Consider the following 27,496-nt stretch of genomic DNA (forward strand, 5'->3'; position numbering starts at 1 on the left):
CTGACTTCTGGTTCATTTTAATCTCTATAACTAGAAGCTGGCCCTTCCCCCTCTTCATTTACACATCTTTTAAAGCCCAACTTGAAGCCCATCTCCGTGATGGTTTTTCTTTTCCCCTTAGGCTCTTGAAGAGAGCAAGTGATTATTTGCTGAGTCAGCATATTAATTAATGGGACAGCACAAATTATGAGGAGCTTTCACAGGCAGAGAGAAAGGGAGGGACTGACCTGGAAGAGGCTGTAGGTTCTTCAGAATGGTTGAGACAGTCATTTTCTTCTCCAAGGCAGCCTCACTCAGGGGCTCATGGTCCAGAAGACTGAGCAATCCCATAAGCTCAGGAAGGAGCTGCTCCAGCACTTAAAAAAAAAAAAGACAGAAGATACAGGTTGATGGTGATGGTTCCTGATGGCAGGGCCCTAGGTGGGTGATGAGGAGGAGGCATGTGGACAAAGTTTTCTGTTTCTTCTATGGGATTACCCTCCTTCCATCCAGAGAAGGTCCCAGTCAGGGATCAGCAATAGCTCCTTAAGCACAGGGCAGGGCTGTGCAGCTAGGCACATGATATTCAGGGGGGGAGGCTTGATGGCCTCAGGTTGGAGGCAGCAAAAGCAGAATTGTCAAATCATAGGGTTGAAAATATCAGAACAGGAATGTTGTCTACCACATTCTTGCTAAGTAATCATTCAGACTCCACCCTGAAACCCCTAGCGAGTTTGTTCATTTTCATCCTCTCTTACGGCATAATATTCTATCACTCTATATTTATATTTGTGTAGAAGTTCTCAAATTGTGACTTACTTTGTTTCCAATTCTTTGCTACTATGAAAAGTGCTGCTATGAATATTTGTGTATATGGAACTTTTTATTTTTCTACGTTTGATCTCAGTGGGCTGTATGCTGAGCAATAGGGTCTCTAGAGCAAAAGGGACATGGACATTTTAGTCTCCCTACATTCCCCCCTTTTAGCTTCATTCACTTGGCCTGATTCAGTTTCACCAAGAATTTATCTATGTGTCTCTTTTTACGAGGCACCTCCAATATTTATTATTTCAATCTTTTGTTATCCTTGCCAATTTGCTGGATATGAGGTGAAACAAATACATTGTATTTCTCTTACTGGTAAAAATTGGGAGCAATATTTCATGTGGCTATTAATAGTTTGTAATTTCTATTTTGAGTATAGTATGTGCTCCTTTGAGGTCTTCTGTATTGGGGAATTGTTCTGTTAATTACCTATGTATTACCAGTCAGTCAGTCAACATTTATTAAGTGCTTACTATATGCCAGGTATTTCTTCCCCCCACTCTTTTTTTTGAGGGGGGGAGCAAAGATACTGGAGTAGTTTGCCATTTCCTTCTCCAGACTCCATCGGTCTAAGGCAAACAGAGGTTAAATGATTGCCTAGGGTCATGCAGCTAATAAACATCTGAAGCCATATTGGAACTCAGGTCTTCCTGACTCTAGGCTGAATGCTCTATTCACTGAACTGCCTAGCCACCTCCAACTTATCAGCACCCTTGCTAAAATGTGACTTCCAGAAATGAGCATGATGGGTTGGAAGAGGGCAGAGATGAATGAGGACCTTCCTTGTTTTGGAAACTAAGCCAGTAATTAATGTACTGTAAGATACAAGTAAGGGACATCATGGCATAATGGAGAGACCTGGCCTCTACCAAGTCCTGCCTCTGGCATATAATGGCTGTGTGACCCAGGGCAAGTGTTCTAGGCAACTCTGTAAGACTGAGGAGTTGTTGACATATATTGGTAAAGGGAGTTTCCTCATTTGGGAGTTTCGATTTCATTGAAATTATGGGTCTAAGTCCCTTTCCCTAAGATCAGGTTAGCTTTTTTAACTACCATGTCATATGATTGACTTATATTAAGCTTATAGTCTCCTAAAATCTTTAGACAACTCTTGGAATAATTAGTACCTCTGAGCCTCTGCTTTCTTTCTCTCCTTCTGTTTCTCCTCTCCTACCTTCTTCTGGTTATTGGTGCTAAAGAACCCAATCAATCAGTCAATAAGCTCTTCACAAGCACCTACCATGCTCCTGGTCCTGGGCTAGGCACTGGGGATACACAGGAAAAACAAGAGCACTCCCTGTTCTTAAGGAGATGTGTGCGTATTCTTGTGTCTGACTCTTGGTGACCATGTCTGTGATTTTCTTGGCCCAGATCCAGGAGTAGTCTGACATTTCCTTTTCCAACTCATTTCACAGATGAGGAAACTGAGGTAAATAGAGCTAAGTAACTTGCCCAGGGTCACACAACTAGTAAATATCTGAGGCTGAATTTGAACTATCCACCGCATATCACTTAGCTGCCTTGAACTACCTACCTACTGATGGGGCGAACAACTGGTTAAATGGCAGAGATGGAAGACGGAGTCAATCAGGAGTAAAGAAAAGGAGAGTGTGGCTGGATCAAAGAGAAGAGGAGCAATGTCTGATGAGATTGGAAGGGTAGGTTGGGGTCAGGCCACAAAGAGCTGCAAAAGCTAAACAGAGGAGCTTATACCAGAGGTGGGGAACCTGTGGCCCTCTAGGTCCTCAAGTGCGGCCCTTTGACTGAATCCAAACTTCATGGAACAAATCCCCTTCATAAAAGGATTTGTTCTGTAAAACTTGGACTTAGTCAAAAGGCTGCACCAAGGCTACAGGTTCCCAAAGAAACGAGAAAACAACTGCTTGGGAATGTAAATTTACAGAAGTAAATGAAATCTGGAAAAAGAGGAGCAAAAAGATAGTACAAATTTTCAAATAAGGAAACCAAGAGTAATGGAGTTGGAAGTGTCTTTCCCAGAATCAAACTTCTAGGAAAGATTGGAGTTAGAATTTCAACCCAAGTCTCCAGTATTATTTCCATTCCTATAGTTTTTCTCATCAAGAAGAACTTCATTTTTTGCCCTAAATATTTTCTCCTTCCTCACTTCTGCATCCTAGAACCCCTAGTTTCCTTCAAAGTTGAGTTCACACACCACACTACATGAAGTCCTTCCACAGGTCCCTCTCCAGCTATTCATGCTCTTCTGCCAACGCTTCCCCTCTCCTATCTTGAATTTATTTGGCAAATACTTATACACATGGTCAAGGAGAATGTAATCTCAATGGCAGTGGCTGTTTCATTTTTGTCTTTATTAATTAATGCTTGATGGTCTATTGATTTATTGAATCCTTGGGGTATTCCCTCTTCTTGGGTAACCCCTCTATGCTTTAGTAAAGGATTTTGTGAGTAGCAATGACCAGAAAAATTCATCACCTAATGGCTACCTTTCTCTTCACAATTAATGCTGACTTAGACTGGTGACTTAGACAATAATCACAGATTCCATCCCTGGCTCAGTCCTCAAAGCCTTTCTAGCTTGGTTGTCCACGTTAATGCTCATGCCCCACTGGCTTACAATTGTAGATCTTAAGATAGAAGGAGCCTGGACATTGTCCAGGCCAACACCTTAATTTTATACGGGGGGAAAACTGAGGCCCAGAGAGGTTAAGTGATTTGCCCAAGATCACACAGGTAAACTTCAGAAGTAGACTTTGAACGCAGGTCCTCTGACTTCAGAACCAGTGCTCAGAGAATCAATGTCTCCTTCAACACCTTGATGAAGAAGGACCTCGGTGAACAAAATCTGTAAGGTATCTGATTATGATCATGGGATTCAAAGAGCTCAAAGCTAGAAGGGTCAGAAGAGATGGTTTAATCCAATGGATTCATCTGACAGCTGAGGCAATCAAAGTATCAGAGGCTAGGGCCTGGTGACACAAAAGAAAGGCATAGCTTTGAGTGGATTTATCATCCTGATTCCTGAGCCCAGGGGCACTAGATCCTGGCACCATTTATCCATGCCTTTTCTACATAGTATATAAAGTAGGCTACATTAGGCTACATGGAGTTATAAATAAAGAGCTGGCCTCAGAGTCTGGGACACCTGGGTTCAAGTCCCATCTCTAACATATAGTAGCTATGTGACTCTGGGCAAATTTCTTAACCTCTCAGTATCCCCAAGAGACTCTCAGGGGCTATAAATTACAGAGCAGGTGTTGTTCTGCATTAATAGGGAAAGTTTCCTATACTCATGAAAGCAAAGCTTTGCTAAAAAAAAAAATCCCAAAACAAAAAAAATCCATAGAGGCTGGGCATTTTCCTTATCCCAAGCCAACTTTTAAGGCCAGCCCTGCTCTGGGTCCAGGATGTCTGCAGGAAGTAGCTCTTCCTGCAGTATTGATTCATATGCTTCAATCTCTTGAAACTTCTGTTTCCCCCTTCTTGGCCAGAGCCAAATTAAACATTAACCCCTTCCAACCCAAGTAAAAAAAAAAAAACCTCGTTTCACTAACTGCTTTACCTCCATTAGGGATAGCACCTTTTAAAGATTGGAAGTTAGCATGGAATACTGGAATGAGCACTGGATTTGAGAGCTGGGGATTCCAAATCATGGCTCTGCTATTTACTACTTGTGTGACCTCGGACAATTCATTTAACCTCTCTGAGACTGTTTTCTCATCTGTAAAATAACAAGGTTGGACTACATGATCATTAGGTCCCTTCCAGCTGCAAATCCTATGATGTCATCCTAAGTGGACATCATGTCCCTATCACATTTCCCTGTCTTGGATGATAATTCAAGCTCCCAGTTTGTCTTAATACAAAACTCCCCCTTTATTAAACTCACAACTTTCTACTACAAAGTAGTCAAGTTAAACCAATGAGCATTTAAGTGCCTACTGTGTGCCAGGCATTGTGCTAAACACTGCAGACTAAAAAAAAGGGGGGGACCACGACAAAATAATCCCTGCCCTCAAGGAGCTCACAATCTAATGGGAGAGACAACATGCAAATAATTATGTATAAACAAGATACATACAGAATAAATTGGAGGTTCTCAGAGGGAAAGAACTAGCATTAAGCAGGGAGCAGAGAAAGCTAATTGAAGAAGGTAGCAAAAATACCACAGACTCCATGTCAGGAGACTTTGGTTTGAATCCTCAGCTGCGGACTAGTGAGCTACGTGGTCTCTGCTAACTGACTTTGGCCCTCTGTTGCAGCATCTCTAAATTTTTAATGTAAAGAGGTTGGCCTAAATGATTCCTATGGTCCCTTAAAGCTAAAGCGAGGAGATTTTCTACTTTAAACCCTACCCATTTTACAGAGCATGAAATGGGTCCAGGATAGGAAGTAACTTTGTAGGAGCCTAGGATTTAGAGCTGAAGGGAATATTTTATGCCATCTACTCTAACATCTTCCATTTTATAGAAGAAGTCCAGAGATGGAAAATTATTTGGCCTAGGTCACACAAATAATAATTACCCTGAATCTGAACCTAGGCCCTCTGACACCATTTACTTGTGCACTTCCAGTGCCCCAGACAGTTCTCTAAACCTATAAGTGACTCTGGTGACAGAGGAAGTTTCGTCACTTGGCAATTCCTTATATCGATGAAATTACAAGTCCAGTTCTAATCCCTGTTTACAGAAACAGAGAGGGAAGTGACTTGATCATGGTCACACAGCCACTATGTGTCAAAGTCCACCTTTGATGTGTAGCAGATTCTCAGTACATGCCTATTGAATGACTGAAAGAAGACTGCGGATTTCACACATACAATCTCACAAGGAAATGCAGCTGTTTCCAAGCAGTCCGCTTCCTCCCTGGCTCAAGAACAAGGAAACCCCAGGGAGCATAGGGGCAGTTCCTCAGGGCCATCCTGAAAACTATGACTAGGCAGAGGGCTGCCTTACTTAGCTCAGAACACTATTTTCAGTAGACTGGCCCAAGGCAGACAACTGGGAAGCAGGACAAGGTATTCTTCCCCTGACCTCCAGAACCAAATAGAGCTAGGACTCCCAGGGCTCCTGTCTCATTATTTGGTATTTAGGGGCCTCTTCTACCCATGGCCAAATAGTCATCACCGTTCTCATAGTAATGACAATGACATTAGTTCGTACCAAAAGACATGCCCAGTTTATAAAGCATTTTCCTGAGAATGACCTTGTGAGATAGGTCAGCTGCAAGTATTCCACCCATTGCAGAGATGGGAAATACAAGGCTCATGAATATTAAGTAACTTGCTCAAAGATACAGCTGGTAAAGGTCTGAGCCAGGATTTGAATGCAAGTTCTGAGCCACACTGCTCCACTCAAAGGCTGTATACCCCTCAACATGCTCAAAGGCTGTATCTACGTCTTTTCTGCTTTCGTTTTCTGTTCTCGTTGCCCTTCTCCTATCTGTCCAGTGAAGTAGAGTACTTCGTTATGGTGGCCTGTGGCCCATTTTAGCTTCATAAGATGCAATATCTAAAGCTGGAAGGGATCTCAGAGGTTATCTAGACCCAATACTTCTTAAACTGTGGGTTGTGACCCCAGGGGATCCCAACTCACAGTCTAAGAAGTGCTGAAGAGGTAAGGAGTGGGAAAAGTTTAAGAAGCCCTGAATTTCTAGTCCAACTAGATTAAATTACTTGCCTAAGTCACAGAGGTAGTAATCATCAGAGGTGGGGGCTTGAGAGGGTTGAACTCACATCCTCCACTCCACAGCAGACTCTCAGAGCTAATAAAGAGAACCTGAGGGCATCATCTAGTCCAACCAGCACCTGAGGAGAAATCTGTATGACACACCTAACAAGTGGTCATCCAGTCTCTTGAGAGGAAACTCACTACCTAATGAGGAAGCCCATCTAATTTGGCAATAGGAAGTTGTTTTTCCCTCCTAAATTCAACTCTCGTCAAAGTGCATTGCTGTTCAGTCCTTTCAGTCATGAACAATTCTCTGTGATCCCATTTTTGGAGTTTTCTTGGTAAAGATCCTGGAGCGGTTTGCCATTTCCTCTCCAGCTTATTTTACAGATAAGGAAATTGAGGCAGAGCTAAATGACTTGCCCAGGGTCACACAGCTAGTAAGTGTCTGAGGCCAGATTTGAACTCAGAGATAAGTCTTCCTGATTCCAAGCCCAGTGCTCTGTGCACTATGGCGCCACCTAGCTGCCCCGCAAGGTATAATATCCATCAAGTTGTACAGCTCTATCTAAGGTCTCTTCTTACTCTAAATAGATGTTCCATAAAAATTCTGGCTGACGGTACTAACCAGCCACCCCCCATGTTAACTCCTGAAACTTCCTTTAGCCTGGAAAATAGGCCTAATATTTAAGGGCCTTAAACGCATCTACAGTCAAGGCCTCAGCAGCCTTAGGTCTGAAAGCAATAACCAGTTGTATCCATACAAAATAGCATGGTGAGGAGGCACGTGTGTGGAGAACCCTTATGGAAAAAAATAGACCTAAACTCAATTAGCGTAGCCACTTGTTACCTTGGTGACCTTGAGCAGGTCATTTCACACCATCTTCTCATCTACAAAATGGGAGGACTGGACTAGGCAATTTCAAATACTCATTCCTCTTCTGAAATTCTGTAATCCTGAACATGGTGGATGACCACACTGTGAATTTACGGGTTTCTCACCACACTGACAAATGCTACTCAACTGGTTTTCTCTGGTTCAGAACACAATGGTCTTTGACTTTGTATCTCCATGGCATCAACTGATCAACATTTATTAAGTACCCACTGTATGCTAGGCACTGTGCTGAGCACTTTGGATACAAAAAGAGGCAAAAGACAGTTTCTGCCCTCAAGGAGCTTACGATCTAATGGGGGAGACAAACAAGTATATACAAAGCAAGTTATGTACAAGATAAATAGGAAATAATTAGCAAAGGGAAGGCACTGGATTTAAGAGAAGTTAGGGAAGGTTTCCTACAGAAGACTGGATTTTAATTGGGACTTAAAAGGAAAACAGAGGTCAGTAGTTGGAGCAGAGGAGAAGCACAAAGAGCATTCCAGGCATGGGGGACAGCTAGGTAGTATTAGCAGAGTCTACACTGATCTGTTTCATATTTGATGGTTCTGCCTACTATCAGAGTCCAGTCTCTCTTCCAGTATTGCCCTCTCCTGTTAGTTTCAAGGAATCCTCAGAAGTATAGTTCTCAGGCATGAGTCAGACTAACATTAGGCCATTTCGTATCAGTGGACACCATCCTGTCTCACTTGGCCAGCTGTTTATCTTCACCCAGATTCCTTCTGGATCTATAGAGGTCAACAAAGATCAATAGACTTCCACCCCAGGACCACATTCTACCTGCTAATATGTTCTCTCTGTCCTGACTATGTTCTGTTCAGAGTAGCATCATCTTTCTACCAGACACCTGGACCTCCCAAAGGCTATCATAGAGTCAATATAATGACTCTTCCTTGATTCTCCAAGTGTTGAGGAATCTCTTCCCTTTCCCACAGCCAGATCTCTTGTCTCATCCAAACCACTGCAAATGTACCCAGCTGTGGCTCTAAGGACATCTCCCTTCCTTCCTTTGAATTGACAAGCATTTCCCTCCGATCCTCAGTGAAGGCCAGACAGCAGATTGGAAGCAGGGACCACAGCAGCCAGCTGGATCAGCATTGTTTATCATTCAAACAAACACTTCCTGACCTTACAAAGCCATAAGAAAGACTGCAGCCTGGAACAAGTGGAGTAGAATGTAAAAAAAAAAAAGCAAAAATGAAACAAATAAACAAAAACAGAATACGGCAATGAACCTCAATCCTTATCTCTTTTCACAGCTCACTCTACTTATGTAAGGAGCAGTATGGCTCTGGAGTCAGAGGATGTCCAGGGTTCAAATCACACTGTTGTCACTTACTACCAATGTGGCCTTAAGCAAGACTCTTCGCCTCTTGGTTTCTTCATCTATAAAACGAGGGGTTGGACTCGAAGGCTGTGGAAGTCCTTTCTAACTCTAGATTAATGATCAGCCAACATTAATTAAGCACCTACTGTGGACCAGACGCTGTGCTAAGCACTGAGGACACAAAGAAAAGGGAGAGACAGGTCTTGATCTTGAGGAGCTCACATGCAAACAGCACAGCAAGATCTACGCAGGACAAACTGGAGACCCCCAGCAAGGGGACTTGTTATGAATGGTGGCTATTGGATGACTGAATGAGGACTGCGGATTTCACACATGCAATCTCACAAGGAAATGCAGCTGTTTCCAAGCAGTCAGCTTCCTCCCTGGCTCAAGAACAAGGAAACCCCAGGGGAGACCCTTGAATTAAGGGGCATCCTAAAAAAGGTTTAACATATGAATGCTGTTCATGAACTACAAAAGTTTTCTCTAATGCTTCACCATGGTGGGCAGGTAACCCCAGGTTCTAGACCATTCTGTTAATGGGTCACAAGTTCTTCCACATCCTACCAAATTGGAAGGCTTTGAATGTCGGCCCTGGGGCAGCTGAGGACCAGCCCAGCTAAGTGCAGAGAAGTCTATCCTCCTCAGGCTGGCCAGCTAGGGATGAATTTATTCCTTTTTGTTTTTAAGCTACAGCAACTTATAAAAATTACATGGTGTCAAAGAGTCGTGAAGTGCATGAGTGGGGATCAGATAGCAGCCACATTAACAGAATCACAGATACTTTGAAGCAGGGAAGTTGAAGTGGTCATAACTGCTGAAGTTCAAAAGCTTGGGATCTTGCAGACAAGGACTGTACAAATAAGACACATAATACTGTGTATTACAGTTATCTCTATCTCTTTTCTCCATACTAGACTATAAGTTCCAGGAGAGTAGGCGCAACGTCTCCTCTAAACTCTCATCTTCTATAATGCCAAGCATCGTACCACAAGTACAGTATGTGCCATTAGTGTTTGTTAAACGAAATGACCATTCTCGTATGTGCAAGAATAAGTGCACCTGCCCCCACCCTCCACAAAAATCTGTAAACAGAAAAACAGAAAAACGAGCTGGGAGGGCATTTGTTTGACTCTTGGCCCCATTGATGGCATGAAAAGAAGTACGTGGAGAAGCCCAGAGTGAGGCTGGCATTTATCAAGTGCATACTATGTACCAAGCGCCGTCCCGAGAGCTGAAGAAACCCAGAGATGACAATCTCCTCAGAGGGGCGTCTGAGGAAGACTTTACAGTATAAGTAATTCAGAAAGTTGGAACAGATATTGAGGTCATGTAGTCCCATTAAAGCCCAGAGAAACCAAGTCAGTCAATTAGTCAACTAGAATTTACTGTTATTTATTGGGGCAGCTAGGTAAGGCTGGATAGAAAATTGGCCTAGAGTCTGGATGACCCGGTGTGACCCTGGGCAAGTCACTTAACCCTATTTGCCTCAGCTTCCTCATCTATAAAAAGGAGCTGGAGAAGGAAATGACAAATCACTCCATTGTCTCTACCAAGAAAATCTCAAAAATGGATCACAAAGAGTCAAACATGACTGAAATGATTGAACCACAACAATATGACATCTATTGAGTACCTACTCAAGACCCTGAGCTAGGTTCTATGGAGAATACCCAGATGTCTTCAGACATAGCCTTTGACCTCAAATTAGACACAGAGTCTTATTTAGGATATCAGACAAATATACCAACTGCTACAACAAAAGGCAGAATATCATATTATCTGCAATAAGAATGTCACCAAAAAAAGCTTGGGGGGAAGGGCTACAGGATGAAGAAATCCTTGCCAGTTGGTAGGGATCAGGGAAAGCTTTATAGACGTGACCCTGGAGCAGGACCTTGGGGCTAGGTAGGCTTGAGATGGGCAGTGCTGGAAAGAACAGCATTCCAGGTAGAGAGAATGGTGTGAGTCAAGTCAAGAACATTTTAGAGAAGCACGGGTGAACTATCTAGTTTGGCTACTACATAGGACACTTTTTTTTTTTACGTAGGACACTCGTAGGTGCTAAGTGGGGGACAGATAGTCCTACAAAGGTAGGTAGGAGTTAGACTGTGGAAGGTGCCAGGAAGAACCTAAACTTTATTTGGCAGGCACTTCAGCCTGCCACTCAGCATCTTTCACTCATGAAAGTGGAAGGGGTCACAGGGAAAGGGCAGACTAAGACCAGGCTTTAATCATTCCAATTCCTTATTTTGCAGGGGAAGAGGCACTTCATTGCCTAGGTCCCACAGCTAGTGGCAGAACCTGGACCCAAATCCAGGTCTCCCAAATCCCTATCCAGATGCTCTTTCCACTGCCCCATTTTAGTATAGCTTCCCTGCTTCCAGTTTCATCACCAGGAAACTTATCAGCTTCCTCCCTCACAAGCTGTTTTCCAGGTCCTAGCTCTCTGTTCGTCACTGCAGGGATGGGCAGCTGGCTTTGGTGGAAGCTGCTCAAGGCTGAGGGACTGAGCTCTCCCAGAATTGTTCCTTTGTCTTCTGGATTCTTCCCCCTTGAGCTCACAAAGGAAATGATTCCATGAGGAAGTGGGGAAGTTAGGACTTACATACATACACGAAAACACAGATATATAGAACTGTAGCAAATATACAAAGGCATGCATGCACACATATCCAAACATAGGCATATATACAAATATACAGTTATATGTATGCTTACACATGCAAACACATGCACACACACACAGGTTTTAGAATCAAAAGACCTAAATTCAAATTCCACCGGTGATGCTTACTACATTTATAGTCTTGGGCAAGTCCCTTAATCTCCCTGTCTCAGTTTCTTCATCTGTAAAATGAGGGAGCTAGTTGATGACCTCTGGGGTCTCCTCTAGCTTAAAACTGCTGATCCTTTGATCATCTAAGATAGTTCTCTCATAGGCCAGCTCTGGATCTATAATCCCATGGGATATGGAACCAGAGGGTTCAATTAGGCCCCAGAACAAGGCAGCAACTGCTTCAGTCAACAACTCTTTCAGTCAGCTCCTCAGGGCTGAGTGTGCCATATAAAAACTTTGAGAAACAGTGATTTCTGGGTAATCAATCATTTTATTAACAATGCTAGCATATTATTAACAAAAGGACAATCATTTGGCTGTCTCTCTTAAACCAAAGACCTCTCATGGAACCCAATCACTGCTTATATGTCCTTGGCAGAGCGGGTGTTCCTGAGGGTAGAAATCGACTCTGATTGGTTAATAATTAATGAGAGAACGAATATCACATTGAGAAGTGAAAGTATTCTAATGAGGGTCTGGGGCACTTGACTTTGATTTGGTCATTTACTTCCAAATCACCGCCATCCTTGGCCAATCTAATCAATATCCTGAACCAAACCAGAGTAGAACACAAAGAGCTACTCCACCTGGGTGGGGTCTGAAAAAGATTGAGGAGCAACGTCCTTCAGATGTTGGCTTGGCCTAATGAGGTTTCAGAAGGGGATAAACTCTGTGTTTCCCCCACACTAAAAATAAGTTATTTAATAATTGTGTCTCTCATGAGGAAAGAGAAGGTGAATGGATTGAAGATACTGATCTGAAAGTTTACGGAAGACCAGGCAAAGGCAAGTTTTCTTACAATGAGACTCAAAAGCGTTCAGTCCCGCTAAGGGCTACTCTCCCAAGTCAAACTTTAAAAGGCTAACCATACAGACTTCCTTTTGGATAAATTCGTGGGGTCAGTAGATACAAAAGAAGGAGGACTTACCCAAATTTACATAGATAGCCAAGTAGGAGTCAAGGTCTAGATTCCCACCAACTTCCGACTTTCACGTATCTCGTCTTCTTGTTATGGACCATCTCTCCTAATAGACTACTGTCTTGATAAGGCAGGGACCAAGCAGAGATGCAAGAGAGCAGTCCTTGGATGTGGAGTGAAAAGACCAGAGTCCTGGCTCTGCATCTTATTAAGCCTGCGAACAAATCCTTTCTTTCTCCTGAGCCTCAGCTTCCCCTTCTGTAAAATCAAGAGCTTGATCTCGATGACCTAGATGGTTTTTTCTGGGGTGAACATTCCACAGTTCTGTTATTTAGAGTCCCTTCACTTAAGCTGTTTCCTTATCAGTAGAATGGCAATAATAATAATACTGGTACTACTTCCCTTGATAGCTATAGTGAGGCAGTTGCTTAATTAATGTGTGACCTTAGGGAAGTAATTTCACCTTTGCCGGCCCAAGTTTCCTCCTCTGTAAAATAGAGGTAATAATAGTACCTCCCTCCCAGGGTGATTTCCAGGATCAAATGAGATATTTGTAAGGGACTTAGCACAGTGCGTAGGACATAGTAAGCACTATATACATGTTGGCTATTGTTATTATTACTGCATAAGCGTGAGCTCACAGTGCAAAGAACCCTAAATTTGAATTCAAGAGAGCCTGGGTTCAAATCTCAGCTCCGCTACCTAGAATCTGTATAACCTTGGCCAATTCACAGATTCCCTCTGGGCCTCAGTTTCTTGACTTACAAAATGAGGGAGTCGATCTGGATGACCTCTGAGGTCCCTTTCATCCTTAAACCTCTGGTCCTGTGATGATCAGTACCTCCCCCTTCGCCAAACATAACAGCCAATACGCAGAAAGCACTTAATGTCTATTGCAATGAATTATATGCTGTAAACCCTCTGGGGACAGAGACTACACCTTCTGTTTTGCAACTGGTTGTCCCCCACGCCTGGATTAGCCTCCCTAGGGCTCAGCTTCCCACTCTTTAAAATGAGAGGGTTGAATGAGATGGCCTCAAGACCCTTCCACCTCTACAGCTATGATGTTACAAATGCTTTCCCACTACACCTCCATGTCCTACAATCTCTGGTTTTCTTCAAAACTCAGCTCAAGCACCTACTGCATAAGGAGTGTTTCCTGGTTCCAGCAGGGGCTACGCCTTTCCCTCTAGAATGATGTGGTACGTGTCTTGGGTGTACCTATGGCTGTATATGTTAGCTTGTGATTAGAATGTAAGATCCATGAGGGTAGGGACTATTTGCTTTTATCTTTGTAGGCCTGGCACTCAGCACCATTCCAGGTACATAAAAGTACTTGATAAATCCATCCACTGATTTAGCATCCCCAGCCTGGCGTAATGATGAGAGGCACTGGATTTGGACACAGAAAACTTGTGTTTGAATTCCAGTTCTTCCACCTAGTGCTTTTGTGACCTGGTCATTTACCTCCTCTAGGCCTCACTTTCCTCTGGTATAGAACAGATGATCTCTGTGGCATCTTCTAACTCTCAAATCTCATAATCCCAGGCCTCAAGAACAGAGTTCTGCATACAGTGATTTCAGTGTCCAAATTGATTGGTGGCAAAGTAAGAGCCCTTTCAGCCCAGTTTTCTCCAAACCATGTCTCCACCTCCTGCTCACCCACAGGGTGGCACAAAATGGTGGAAAGGATGTTGGCTTGGAAGTCAGATGACTGAGGTCCATATCCTGGATCTGCTACGAAGGGGCCACATAAACTCAGAGGTGGGACGAGCTCGTGCCCGCATGTGCGCGCATGTGTACGTACACACACACACACACACACACACACACACACACACACACACACACACACCCTGGGATCATGGTGGAAAGGTCCTTGGAGGATAGCTAGGTGGATAGAGCACCAGCCCTGGATTCAGGGGGACCTGAGTTCAAATCTGGTTTCAGACACATAACACTTACTAGCTGTGTGACCCTGGGCAGGTCACTTAATCCCATTGCCTAAATTGCCTAACTCCAAAAAAGAAAAAAAAAACAGAAAGGTCCTTGGAAGTCATTAAATCCAAAGTTCTCATTTTATGGATGAGAGAAGAGAGTGAAGTCCCTTGCTCTGCCATGGCCCCAGTTCCTTTGATTCCAGAGCCAGAGTGCTCTTAACACTATTTTATCTTGGACAAATGCCTCCCCCCTCTGCACCCCTGCTTCGCCCTCCAGTAAAACAGCACGATAGGACTAATGATCCCTAAGTTCCCCTCACAGTGCTTAAATCCTGTGACCCTCAAAAGGTGATTGAGAGCATTTTGAGATTGGGTGTGGCTGGCAGAAGCTGCTGGGCTAAGGGAGTGTCAGGCTAAGTGAGGCAGAGAGAAAAGGGGCTGACCCCCTCCCTTCTACCTCCCACCCCCCACAGCCGGGACAGATCAGTTTTCTTCTTAATTCGGGATGTGCTAAAAAAAGCTAAGGGTTTGGCGTCTGCCACATTCCCAGGAGGAGGAATTGCTGTGGCAACGTTGCTGAGCATTCTGCCCTAACAGCTGAGGCCTGGAGCGGGAATAGCCCAGCCCTCCCTGACCCTCAGCAGCCTTGCCTCCCACAAGGCCCCATGGACAAGGAGGTCAGAACTCTCTAAGTGGAATTTTAGACAGCAACACCAGTCTATCCTGGGACCCTCTCAGACTACCCTGGGCCTTCCTGCTTACTCAAACAGATTTCCCAGCAGTGAACTGGAAGAAAGAGAGCTAGATTCCATATTAGAGGTCCTGAATTCAAATCTCACCTGTGGGACTTAAGTACTCGCAGAGTTTTGGGCAAGTCACTTCTCTAGGTGACATGTTAAAATGAAGAGGATGCAATTAGAAAATCTCTAAGGTCCCTTCTACCTCCAAATATTATGAAATACCTCAGACATAACAGCTGGGGAGGGAGAGGTGGAAGAATAGGACAGAAACAAGCTCACATTAGCTTCCTGAGCTACCATGGGCTTCAGTTGTTCACGACTGCTTAAAACCCTATTAATTGGAAGGAGAAAGTGGTACAAGGGTTTGGAAAAGCCTTGGGCCTGGAGTCAACAAACTTCTAGTTGACTTCCAGTTCTGCCATTAATTTAGATATACAGCCATGGAACAGATCATGCTACTTCTCTGGATCTCAGTTTCCTTATCTGTAAAATGGGAATAACAATATTTACAATGCCTTTTCTTAAAGCTACATTAAGGGTCAATGCCACAGCTTAGGTCAAGAACTGCATAAACTCAAGAGTTTTATTTATTTATTTATTTTTGACTGTACCAAATAATTATTTGGTACAGAATTTCAGGTGAAGAACTTCCTGTATTGCCTCTCAGCAATGAAATGTTTATCCAATGAGTCCCTGTGTAAGGCTCTCACTTGCCCACTTCTGGATCTCAGTTTCTTGATGTGGACTAGGAGAATAATAATCCTTGCCCTGACCTCCTCTCCTAGAGTAGTTGTAAGGCCTGAATGAGATGGGGGATTTGAATATTCTCAGAGGCAGAAAAAGCCCCATACACATGAGCTATTACTATTATGGGGATCAGATTTATAGATGGAGTGGACCTTAGAGATCATTGGTCTAAACTTTTCATTTTAGTCATTTAGTAAGTACCATAGTTACAAATGATAACTCGATAATGACTCATATCTCCATAATGCTTTGAAGTCTACAAAGCACTTTCCTCACAACACGTAAAATCAAGTCTTATTAATCTCATGTTATAGGTGAGGAAGCTGGGTATCAGTGACATTAAGAGATTTGTCAGCAGTTGCCCAAATAACAAGCATCAGAGCCAGGATTCAAATCTAGACCTCCTGACTTCAAAGCTAGCATTCTTTTTTCCCGTATGAGCAGAAATGAACTTCTATTTCCAGGAAAATTATGGCAGGATCGGTCCAGTCGGAAGAGAAGACTGGTTCCCCAACATCAATAGACTAAGTCTGAAGGAGAAGGAAAGCCAAAGGAGGTAGGGTTGGTGGACTGTGGCAGGGCAGAGGGAGATGGAAAAGCTCCTCTTGGCTTTTCTGAAGTAAGAGTCCAGAAATTGCTCTCTGAGCTCTGCAAACTCAAGGCAGTTGAGCCTACCTCTTAGGGGACACACTGAAACTCCTCACCTGCATCTATAGAAGCATGGTGGGGGAGGTAGCCAGTAATTCACTTGATAGGTATAGGTGGCTTAACGAGAGGTGAACTGGGAATCAGGAGACCTGAGGTCTAATCCTAGCTCCATCGCCACCTTGCTGTGTGACCATGGGCATGTCACTGCCCTCTCTCTGAACCTCAATTTGTCTATCTGACAAATGAAGGCACTGGACTCTTCTGGATCTATCAATCTATGATTCTGTGATGCAGCATACATAAGTAGAGCATCAAAAATCTTTTTACACAGCCTACTCTGTGAGGTCCTACAGAGACTCCCAGCTCTGTAATTCATGATGGAGTATTGAGGAGGTGATCACTCATCCTCCAAAAAGGCCAATCCAGTGCTAGACTTAGACTGGGAATGGTTCCTAAGGAAACACTGACTAATCTCTGGAATCACTGCTGCAAAGACAGTGGGTGCCCCAGTTTACCAGGAAAGCAACATGATGAAGTGGAAATCTAGGTACAGTTGGATAAATTTAGTGTTAGTGAGGAAGATGGAATCTAATCCTTTGAGGTCAGAGGGAAAGAGGTGAGGACGTGTGGAGCTATTGAGATTATTTGATATTGGAAGCAGAAGAAGCCCAGCAGACCCTTTCAATAAAGAAAAGGTAACTAGGAGGAAAACCCAAGAAAAAGGTGCTGTTCACTTCTGAAAATATGATGAAGATCTGCTCTAGTTATTAATACAATTTTAAGAATTCAGACAGTCATTCATTTAGTAATAAATTAAATGGCACCCTGTTGTTGGAAGAGCAAACTGGGCACTCTGAATTATTAAGTTCTTTTGTCAGTTCATTAAATGTTATTTAAATAATTACATAAAAATAGCATCTACCTCCCAGTTTTGTTGTGAGGGTAAGATGAGATAATATTTGTAGGGTATTGTGCAATCCTCAAAGAACTACATAAATGCTAGACAAAGACATACTGGAATTTAATAAAGGGGCAGTGTGGTACAATAGATAAAGAACCAGGCTTGGAAGCAGGAAGACCTGGGGTGAAGTTCTGCCTCTGACACATACTGTCTGTGTGACCCTGGGCAAGTCCCTTCGGTAACTCTCTTAAGACTATAGGTGTAGGTATTGCAGTAACAGCAACACTGTGTCATGGACAACTATGAATGACTTAGTTCTACTCAACAATACAACGATCCAAGACAATCCCAAAAGTCTCATGATGGAAAATGCTATCCACATCCATGTGGATGCTATGGAGTCTGAATGGAGATCAAAGCATACTGTTTTCACTTTCTTTGGTTTGTTGGTTTTTATTTCTTCTTTCACAACGTGAACGTCTCACACTGCGTCTGGGGCCATCTCTAGTCGTCCTGATCTGTGTCTGGCCACTGGCCCCAGATGGCTTCAGAGGACAGGGTGAGGCTGGTGACTTTGCATAGTCCTCCTTCACTTCAATCCAATTCACCTGCATGTCATGGCATCACCTCCCTGATGTCATTGTCCTCTTCAAGAATGAAGGTCAAACAACAACGATAAGGACATATGTTTGACGTGATTGCACCTGTGTAACCTATATTAGAATGCTTGCTGTCTTGGGGAGGAGGAAGGAGAGGGGAGAAAAATTGGGACTCAAAATCTCATAAAAAAGGAATTCTGAAAACTATTTTTTTCATGTAATTGGAAAAAAAATATAATTACATAAAAAAAAAGAAGGCTACAGGTGCTAGTCTGCTTTGTAAAGGGAGTTCCTTCTTCGCCACTGAGGACTTCCTTATATCAATGAAATCACAAATCCACTATCTATCCCTACAGCCTACTAACACTACAGTATATCATTTCCTTAAAACAGAAAAGCTCTAGGGATCTCCTTTCATTTACACTTCTTAAGCTCAGGATCCTTATCCGTAAAATGAGGAGGTTGGGCTAGGTGGCCGATAGATACCTTCCAGCTCCAAGTCTGTGACCTGTGACCTCTGGGATGTATCTTAGTATAGGCTCTACCCTCCAACTCAGTGTGACTTTAGACAAGCCCTCAATTTCCTTATATGCAAAATGGGGGAAAAGGTGTGAAGGTTTGGATTCCATGATCTCTAAGGTCCCTTCCCCCTCTGATATATTATGTTCTAGCTTCTAAGCTCCCTTTCCAGCTTGAGACAATATTCCACGCTCCATGTTCTAAACACCTTCCCAGTTCTGACAATCTATTCTCTAAGAATCCCTTCTCGGTCCTGACATTCTGTGTTTTTTGTTCCATGTTCTAAGGTCCCTCAAGGTCCTCAGACCTTGTCTTCAAGTGCTCAGATTCTATGTTCTGAGGCCTCTCCCATTCTGTCACTCTATGTTCCAAGATCCTTTCTCCCTATGACATTTTATGGTCGCTTCTAGCTTTGACATTCTATGTCCTAAGGTCCCTTCCAATTTGAAAATGCTAAGCGTCTATGTTCCTGGCCCACCAGATACAAAGAAGAGCATGTGCTGAGAAGAGGAACAAGCATCTGAGCAGCAGAAAGAACTGTGGTGACAGAGGACACAGCTCAGGAACTGGGAAGGTCCAGCATTAAAACAAAACATTGGCTAGCCAACAAACCTGACATCTAAACAGGAGACTTCCTTTCAAGAGTAAAATCTATTAGAAGGACGGTGGTGTCATGGAGAGAATGTTGGCCTGGAAATCAGGAGACCTGGATTTGTGCCCAGGCCCAGCACTTACTAGTTGTGTGACCCTGACTGGTTGCCTCAGTTTCCTTATTTAAAAAAAATGAGAAAATACCTGCCCTCTTTAAGAGTTACTGTGAGGAAAATGTTTTATAAACCTGAACTTGCTACAGATTCAATCAATAAACTAGAATTTATTAACTGCTGACTAGGTGCCAGGCAGTATCCTATGTAATAGGGATACAAAGAAAACAATCAAGACAATCCCTGATCCCCAAGAACCCTGAATTCTACAGTCTCCAGAAATGGGAGCTGTAATTAATCACTTCCATAGGGACACATTATTTTTTCTGTGTGTGATTTAATTAGGTTATAATGAATACGGTGCTAAAATTTGCTTTTCCAATCTGCAGGGGCTAGAGAGAAGCAAGGAAGATTCCCACAACTCAGGAGAAACTCTGAAAGTAGAAACAAATATTTTGAACCTCAGGGTTAGGGAGGGAGAACAGGAGCAGTACCAGAGTTTCTTAGTCCTGAATCTATTTCACCAACTCTTCTCCCTGCCTCCTCTTGCAAATGCAGACCAGGTTGCAGAGAACAAACACCCAAGTGTCTGGAAGCCTCCCTAAGCAGGAGTCTGGACTTTGAGTTTTGAAAGAACCTGAGTTCTGGCCCTGGCCCTGTCACTTCGTGAACTTGGGTAAGAGCCTTCCCTCTGGTCAATCTCAGGTTCTTCTATAAAATGTGGTCAACTGATTGAATGAATGATCATGAATGAATAAGGGTCATGCCCTTTCAGGTCTACCACTCCCTGAATCTTTAAGGTATGCAATAAGCTTTGTTTATTTCTGGTTGGGTCTGGACTATCTGAGGAAGGAAGAGATGAAGGAAATTGAATTGCTGAACTGGAGAGTATGAAGACCTATAGCTCAGTCCAGCCCTCCCCCTCTTCTCTCTTCTCTTTAGAGTAGTAGAAAGAAAACTAGACTTGGAGGCAGCACAAAAGCCTGAGGTTCCAATTCTTTACTAAATGCGTGATTTCTATCCTCTAGAAACCTCAGTTTTTTCCGCTATAAAATGGGGGCAAAACTTACTTCCCATGGTTGGTGTGAGAAAAAAAAAATTATATATATCTGTTTTTTTTTCATTCCTCCTCTTTTTCTTCCCTTCCTTCTCCCCCTCTCTGCTATTTACTACTTGTGTGACTTGGAGCAAGGCATTGAATGTCTCAGGGCCTCAGTTTCCTTCTGTGTAAAATGAAGGGATCACATCAGATAATCTCTAAGTTCCTGCCCACATCTGAAGCCTATGATCCTAATGGCTCTGTACTGTCCTTCCCTTCCCCCACTTTCCTATTTCTATCTCCCTGTCCTATTCCTTGTCATCATTTACTCCCGTCATATTTTTTCCCTCTCCCCTGCCTCACTTTTAAGTCTGACAAAGAATTAGCAAGTGATAACTGCTTTTGCAAACAGCACAGCTGGATTCCCAGGGCTGATCCAGGAAGGGAGAGCCCATGCTACTCCCCTCCCCCCCACCCCTCATTTCCTTCTGGCCTCTCCCTTTTACTCCGCTCCATCACAGAACCAACATTATGTGGAAGGGAGGATAAAGCATAGGGATGGGGGGGTTGGGGTGGAACATTGCTCTGTCAAGAGCTATAAGCCACAAAGGCACGAAGGAACTAGCCTGAGCACTGCTTTGGAGCCAGGGGACCAGGATTTCAAATCCTGGCTCTGTTGCTCACTACCTGGGTGACCTTGGGCCAGTCAGTCACTTCCCCTCTCTGGGGAAGTTTCCTCCTGTATAAAAAGAAGTGGGGGGGAGGATTGGTTGAAGTAGATCAAGGGTTCTGAGCCTGGAGTCTGTGCATTTGTTTATTTTTAAAATCTATTTTGTTAACTATATTTCAACATAATCTGTTTCTTTTGTAATACTATGCATTTTATCTTATGCATTTAAAAACATTATTCTGAGAAGGAGTCCCTAGGCTTCACCAGGCTGCCAAACGGGTCCAGGACACAGAAAAAAGGTTAAGATCTTCTGGACTAGATAGATGATCCCTCAATTCCCTTTCAGGAACATGATCTGAGCTCTTACAAGGCAGTCCCAGGGGCTGCCTGGAATTTGAAGCTCTGCTTCTTTTAGAGTAAATAAATGTCTTTTCATCAATATCCATCCCCCAGTGTACTTTGCTGCACATCCCTTTTGGGCCCCCAGCAACACCTCTGGGCCAAGAGGAAGGATAGCTGCGGGGGAATGGTGAGGCAAGTGTAGGATGGTAGCCTTTTTAAAGAAGTACTAGAAAGGATCATAGGATGTAGGTGTGGAAGTAACCTTGGAGATGACCTAGTCCAGAAAGATGAAGTGCTCTGTCCAAGGTCACAGAGCTCCTCAAAGTGGCAAAGCTGGGATTCCTCCCAGGCCTGGATGACTACTTGAGCCCTTTGCAGGTCAGAAGTTAAAGGTCTATGAATCTGCACAAATTCACACAACAAACTGGTAGCAAGAACCAGAGGGACTTATCAGCCTTTTGCTTTTGTTGTCCCACCTCCTCAGATTATAAAAATAGACCACCCGTAGTCTACCTAGCCAAGCTTATCTCCACATGGTGGCCAGGGTGACAGACCTGGTTTCAGGAAGGCGGTTCAAATCCAACCTCAGATACTACTCTTGTGAACCTGTGTGGGGCATGGCCTGTTTCCTTTTTTATAAAAAATGAGGCAATTAGACAAACTTTAGGGTTCCTTCTAGCTATAGATTCTAATATCCTTCTAGATTCTAAGATCTATTATTGTTATAATTGAAGACCGATAAAACCCCCTTAGCTTAACTTTCTCCAAGCAACATCACTAGATAGTTATAGAAAACCTACTTCTTTAGCCCAAGACTACTTCTCCAACAGCCTTCAAATGTCAGTCAATTAATAAGCATGTATTAAGTGCTTACTATGTTAAGATAAGGTGCTAAAAACTCTGTGTGTATGTATGTGTGTGTATATATATATATATATGTGTGTGTGTGTGTATAAAATGGAGAAGGGGTGCCCTGCCCTCAAGGAGCTTACATTCTGACAGAGGAGACAGCATGAATATATACATATATATATATATATGCATATAATCTCTATCTCTATATGTCATATAGACAGTGTAAATGGAAGCCAATATCAGAGTGAAGGGGGAAGGGAAATTGAAGGGCAATACATAGAAAAACCAGAAAAGGCCAGGGAAGCCTGGATGGAGAGGCGCAAAGGGAGGCGCATTCTAGGCACGTGGGAAAGTCAGTGAAAAGGCATGGTTTAAGAGCAGCCTACTTGCTAGGAAGATCCTCACCAACCTCAGCACAACCCCTTGGTCCTTCAAGATCCTGACCAAGTCATGCCTCTTCTATGAAGTCTTCCCTGATTCCTGCAGCCCAAATTCAACTTTCCAGAGTTCCTAAGGAATTGATTGCATTTGATCTTTTATTAACCACAGAATAGCAGATTCAGAAGGAGTTCACAGAACAAAGGAGGTCAAGGCTGGAACGGTCCTTAAAACCAAGAACATTGGACGTCAGGACATAGAACACATACTGTGAGAGCTGGCAGGGGCCATTTAGGACCACATAGTCCAACTTCCTAATGTGACAGATGGGAACAGAGACCAAAAGAATAAAATATCAAGCCTAGAATCCAGGCTTCTTGACTCCTCTACATATTTTTTGGCTCATATCTTACCTCTCCCCCAGCAAGATCCATAACCTCTAGCAGAATAAAAGCCCTGTCTTTTACTATATTCTGCCTCTACACAGATTCAGTCACACAGTAGGTGCTAAATTAATACTTCATAATTGATGGATTAATTAATAAATGATTAGCTTAAATACCTCTGGCCACATAATGAGAAGGTAGGACTCATTGGAAAAGACCCTGATGCTGGGAAAGATTGAAGACCAAAGGAAAAGGGGATGGCAGAGAATGAGCTGGATAAATATACTGTCATGTAAACAATGGACATGAACTTGGACAGACTTGGAGAGATGGTGGAGGACAGAAGTGGCCCATGGGGTCACAAAGAGCTGGACGCAACTCAACAACTGAACAACAACAATCCATAGATAGTTGTGTTTCAGAAAACTTATGTGTATGTCAAATAACATGTCAAATGCATGGGGTTGTACCAAGTAAAGGATACCAATCATGAAGTGAAAAATCCCCTTTAAAAACAAGCACCACAGGGCAGCTAAGTGGCACATTGGCTAGAGTACCAGCCCTCGAGTCAGAAGGACCTGAGTTCAAAGGCAGCCTTAGACACTTGACATTTACTAGCTGTGTGACCCTGGGTAAGTCACTTAACCCCAATTGCCTCACCCCCAAAAAAAATGAAAACAAAGAAAAAAAAACAGGCACCTCAATTTATCTATTAAATGAAATGCTAATTTTCATGCTTTACAAAGAGCTTCTATCTATGTGCTTTCATCTGGCCCTCAAAATATACCTGTGAGGGAGGTAGGATGGAGTTGAGTATGGAGTACATACCCTTTGAGGTCTCTTCCACTTCTGAGATTCTGTTTCTTTGACAACAAAGGGCATACTCCAATATCTTATTTAGTGTATCGATCTCCTCTATAGGATTCTTAACAGGGAGTAAGCCAGTCATCTCTTGAATACATCTGGTGATGGGGAACTCACTACTACCTCAAAGAAAGCCATTAGGAAGTTTTACCTCATATCACTTAAGTCTGCCTCCCTATAACTTCCACCCATTAATTTTGTATCTCAAGCAAAACCAAGGGGCATGATATAACAGAATGGTAGACTTGAAGTAAGAGGACCTGGGTTCAAATCCTGGCTCCACTAGTCTTATAAGTCTGAGTTTCAGTTTCCTCCTCTTTAGAATTAATTATTGGGACCAGATGATCTCTTAAGTTCTCTTCCACCTCTAAATCCTATGATCTTAAATCTAGTCCCTTTTTGCCAGGACAACCCTTCAGATCCTCAAACCACATTCTCCCCCCCCCCCGTCTTCTTTTCTCCAGACTAAACATCCCCAGTTCATTCATCTGATACTCAATTGGCAAGATTTCAAATGCCCTCCCCATCTTGTCCCCACCTCTGAGCACACACACCAGTTTGTTCATGGGCCTTCTACAAATGTAGCACACAGAGCCAGATATAGTACTTCAAACAGAGTCCCAACCAGACAAGGAAAAAAAGGAGGGGAGGGGGGAGGGTCTGATCTCCCTTATTCTGGAAACTGGTGATTTTGACATAGCCTCAGTTTAGAGGTGGGGAGGATGAAATTAAAGAAATGAAGGAACCTGCCCAAAGTCAAAGGCCTCACTCTACCCCAGGAACTCTGGCTCCTAGCCGAGGATTTTCCTATTACATCATACCATCCATTTTTTTAAGAATGGGGCTTTCTTCAGAGCAGAAAAACTGTATAAACAGCAGCCTATGATCCCTTTGCTGACCCTTCACCTCTTCCAGCAGCCATTGTCCTCTAGCCCACATGTCCCCAGAGCAAACTCATCCCTCATCCCTATGCTAACAATCCAAGGCTCTACTTAGATGACTAAGAGCTCTCATTTGGAGATTGTTAACATATCAGAATGGCATTCTTGAAACTGAAAAGGGGAGAAATGTGTACTTCTTTCTTCACGGAAGTAGCAGCAAGCACACTGGATTTGAAGTCAAGCTTTCAATTTTAGCTCTTTTGTTGTTGTTAAGTCATGTCCAACTCTTTGTGACCCTATTTTGGGTTTTCTTGGCAAAGAGTTTGTCACTTCCTTTTCCATGTCATTTTTATAGATGAGGAAACTGGGGCAAACAGGGCTAAGTGACTTGTCCAGAGTCACACAGCTAGTAAGTATCTGAGGCTGAATTTGAATTCAGGTCTTCCTGGCTGCAAGCCCAGCAACTTGTGTGACTTTGGCCAAGACCTAGTTCTGGGGGTAGGGGATAGAGGTAGGGAGTTGTGACAAAGCGTAGAAATTGGAGTGTTAGATTTAGAGTCAGGAAGAACTGGGTTCAAATTTTGCTTCTGGCAAGCATTCTGATCTTTAGGCAAATCTTTAAGATTTAAGTTAAAAGGGTGTATCTGAGTTGATGGAAGGAGTTCCCACAATGCCAATACTGCTGAACCTGAACATGTTACTGTACCCTTATACCTGCCCTCTCTAGTCCTTAAGTTTCTTCATCTATAAAATTGGAGAGATGGAAAAGAGTTCATGTCTAAGCTTCCTTCTAGGTCTAACTGCTGGGATTTCAGCACTTCATTTTAAACTGTGTTGGTAATCATTTAAATTATGAGTTAGGAAAGCTTCATCTCCCCTAACTCACAATAATTTCTCGGTAACAACTGACTCAGTTGCATTTCTTCTTACATTGAGTACATTCTCTAGAGCTTTGTGATACTACTGATTGTTGTCATTGTTTGTCTTTTGTTCTTGAAGAGAACCACAACATCAGGGAGGTGATGCCATGACGTGCAAATATATTGGATTTAAGTGAGGCAGGGCTGTGCAAAGTCACCAGCCTCACTTTCTCCTCCAGAGCCATCTGGGTCCAGATTGGTAAGATGAGGCAGGGTGTGAGGTCCCCTGTCTTAGCCTTTGGAACACCAGGGTCATCTCCTGTCAAAATTTAGCATGTGAACAGGACTTTGGTGCAAGTCAAAGAATAATACGATGAGATTTGACAGATGATCATACCGTCCAACTGAGTGGTAGAAGCCTTCACTGCATGTTAATAGAACCAAAGACATAGTAGGCAAGCTTTAAGTGCTTACCTTGTGGGAGGCACTGTGCTAAGCAGGGGTAGGGGTGGAGTAAGGGGACAAAGAAAGGCAAAAAACAATCTCTGCCCTCAAGAAGCACATAGTCTAATGGGGGAGACAACATGCAAATGACTACGCATAAACGGGATATGTTGGATCTGTATAAAGATATGTACAAATAGGATATATTGGAAATAATCAAAAGGGGAGATGCTGGCATTAATGGAGATCGGGAAAGGCTTTTTGTAGATAGGATTTTAGCTGGTACTTGAAGGAAGCTAGGGAAGCCAAGAGGTGGAGATGAGGGAGAGTATTCCACGAATGAGGGACAACCAGTGAAGAAATCATACTAATAACAACAACAATAATAATAACTCACATTTGTATAGTGCTTTAAGGTCTGCAAAATGCTTTATTATTATCATCTCATTTGATCCTCACAACAACCCTGGGAGGTAGGAGTTATTATTATCCTCATTTTGCAAATGAGGAAACTGAGGCTGATAACGGTTATATAACGTGTCTGAGGTAGAAAGAGCTAAACATCTCTCCCATTCAAGGAACAAGGAGTGAGGTGTCACTGCATTATAGAGCCTGTGGAGTGGGGGAAAGGAAGGTGTAAGAAGATTGGAAAGGTAGGAGAGGCCAAGTTGTGAAGGGCTTTCAAAGGCAAACAGAAGACTTCATTTGATCCTGGAGGTGATAGGGAGCCACTGGCATATATTTTACAGGGAGGTGACACGGTGAAATCCATACTTTAGGAAGTTTGATTTGACAGGTGAGTGGAGGCTGGACTAGGGAAAGATTCTGACAGGGACACCAACTAACAGGCTCAGGTAGTCCAGGTATATGGTGATAAGGGTCTGCACCAGGGCAGGATTTGGGAACAGACTGGATATTGTGAAAGTTGAGGCTGACACCGAGGCTGAGAGCCTAGCTGACTGGGAGGATGGTGGTACCTCAAAAGTAATAGGAAAGATTGGAAGTGGGGAGGATTTGTGGGGAAAGATAATGAGTTCAGGTATGGAAATGCTGAGCTTAAGATGTCTAAGGGACATCCAGTTTGGGAATGCCTAAGAGGCATTTGGAGTTGCAAATTTGGAGGTTAAGACAGGTTAGAGCTGGATGGGTAGATTTGAGAATCATCCATATGCAGGTGATCATTGAAACCATGGGAGCTGATGAGATCCCCAAGGGAAATAGTCTAGAGGAAGAGAAGAGAGGCCCAGGAAAGGGTCTGGGGAAAACCTAACAATAATCTCATATTTTTATAGTACTTTACTGTTTGCAAAGTACTTTCCCCCCAACTCTCCTGCAAAGTAATCAGTGCAGGTGTTGTCACTGTTTTTTCTCATGTGCCTAGCACATAGTAGGTGCTGAGATCACCTTGTTTAATCCCCTCATTTTATGGATGAAAAACTGAACTACTACAGGGAAATACCTTGCCCCAAGAACAACTATCTATGCAGTGTCAAAAGCAGAATTTGAACCTGGATATTTTTATTCTAATTTTAAGATACTTTCCT

General features: G+C 43.1%; 1 protein-coding gene across 1 annotated transcript in view; it reads right to left on the reverse strand.

The window, feature by feature from the left end:
• The window catches only part of AFAP1L1 (actin filament associated protein 1 like 1), an 82,637-nt gene that overhangs the window by 52,569 nt on the left and 2,572 nt on the right, over nucleotides 1–27,496 (reverse strand). Inside the window, 1 exon segment of the mRNA XM_020969155.2 lies at nucleotides 228–356. Coding sequence (XP_020824814.1) covers nucleotides 228–356 — 129 coding nt within the window.

This window comes from Phascolarctos cinereus, unplaced genomic scaffold, assembly GCF_003287225.1.
Source record: "Phascolarctos cinereus isolate Bilbo 61053 unplaced genomic scaffold, phaCin_HiC Scaffold_2;HRSCAF=192, whole genome shotgun sequence".
Classification (NCBI taxonomy): domain Eukaryota; kingdom Metazoa; phylum Chordata; class Mammalia; order Diprotodontia; family Phascolarctidae; genus Phascolarctos; species Phascolarctos cinereus.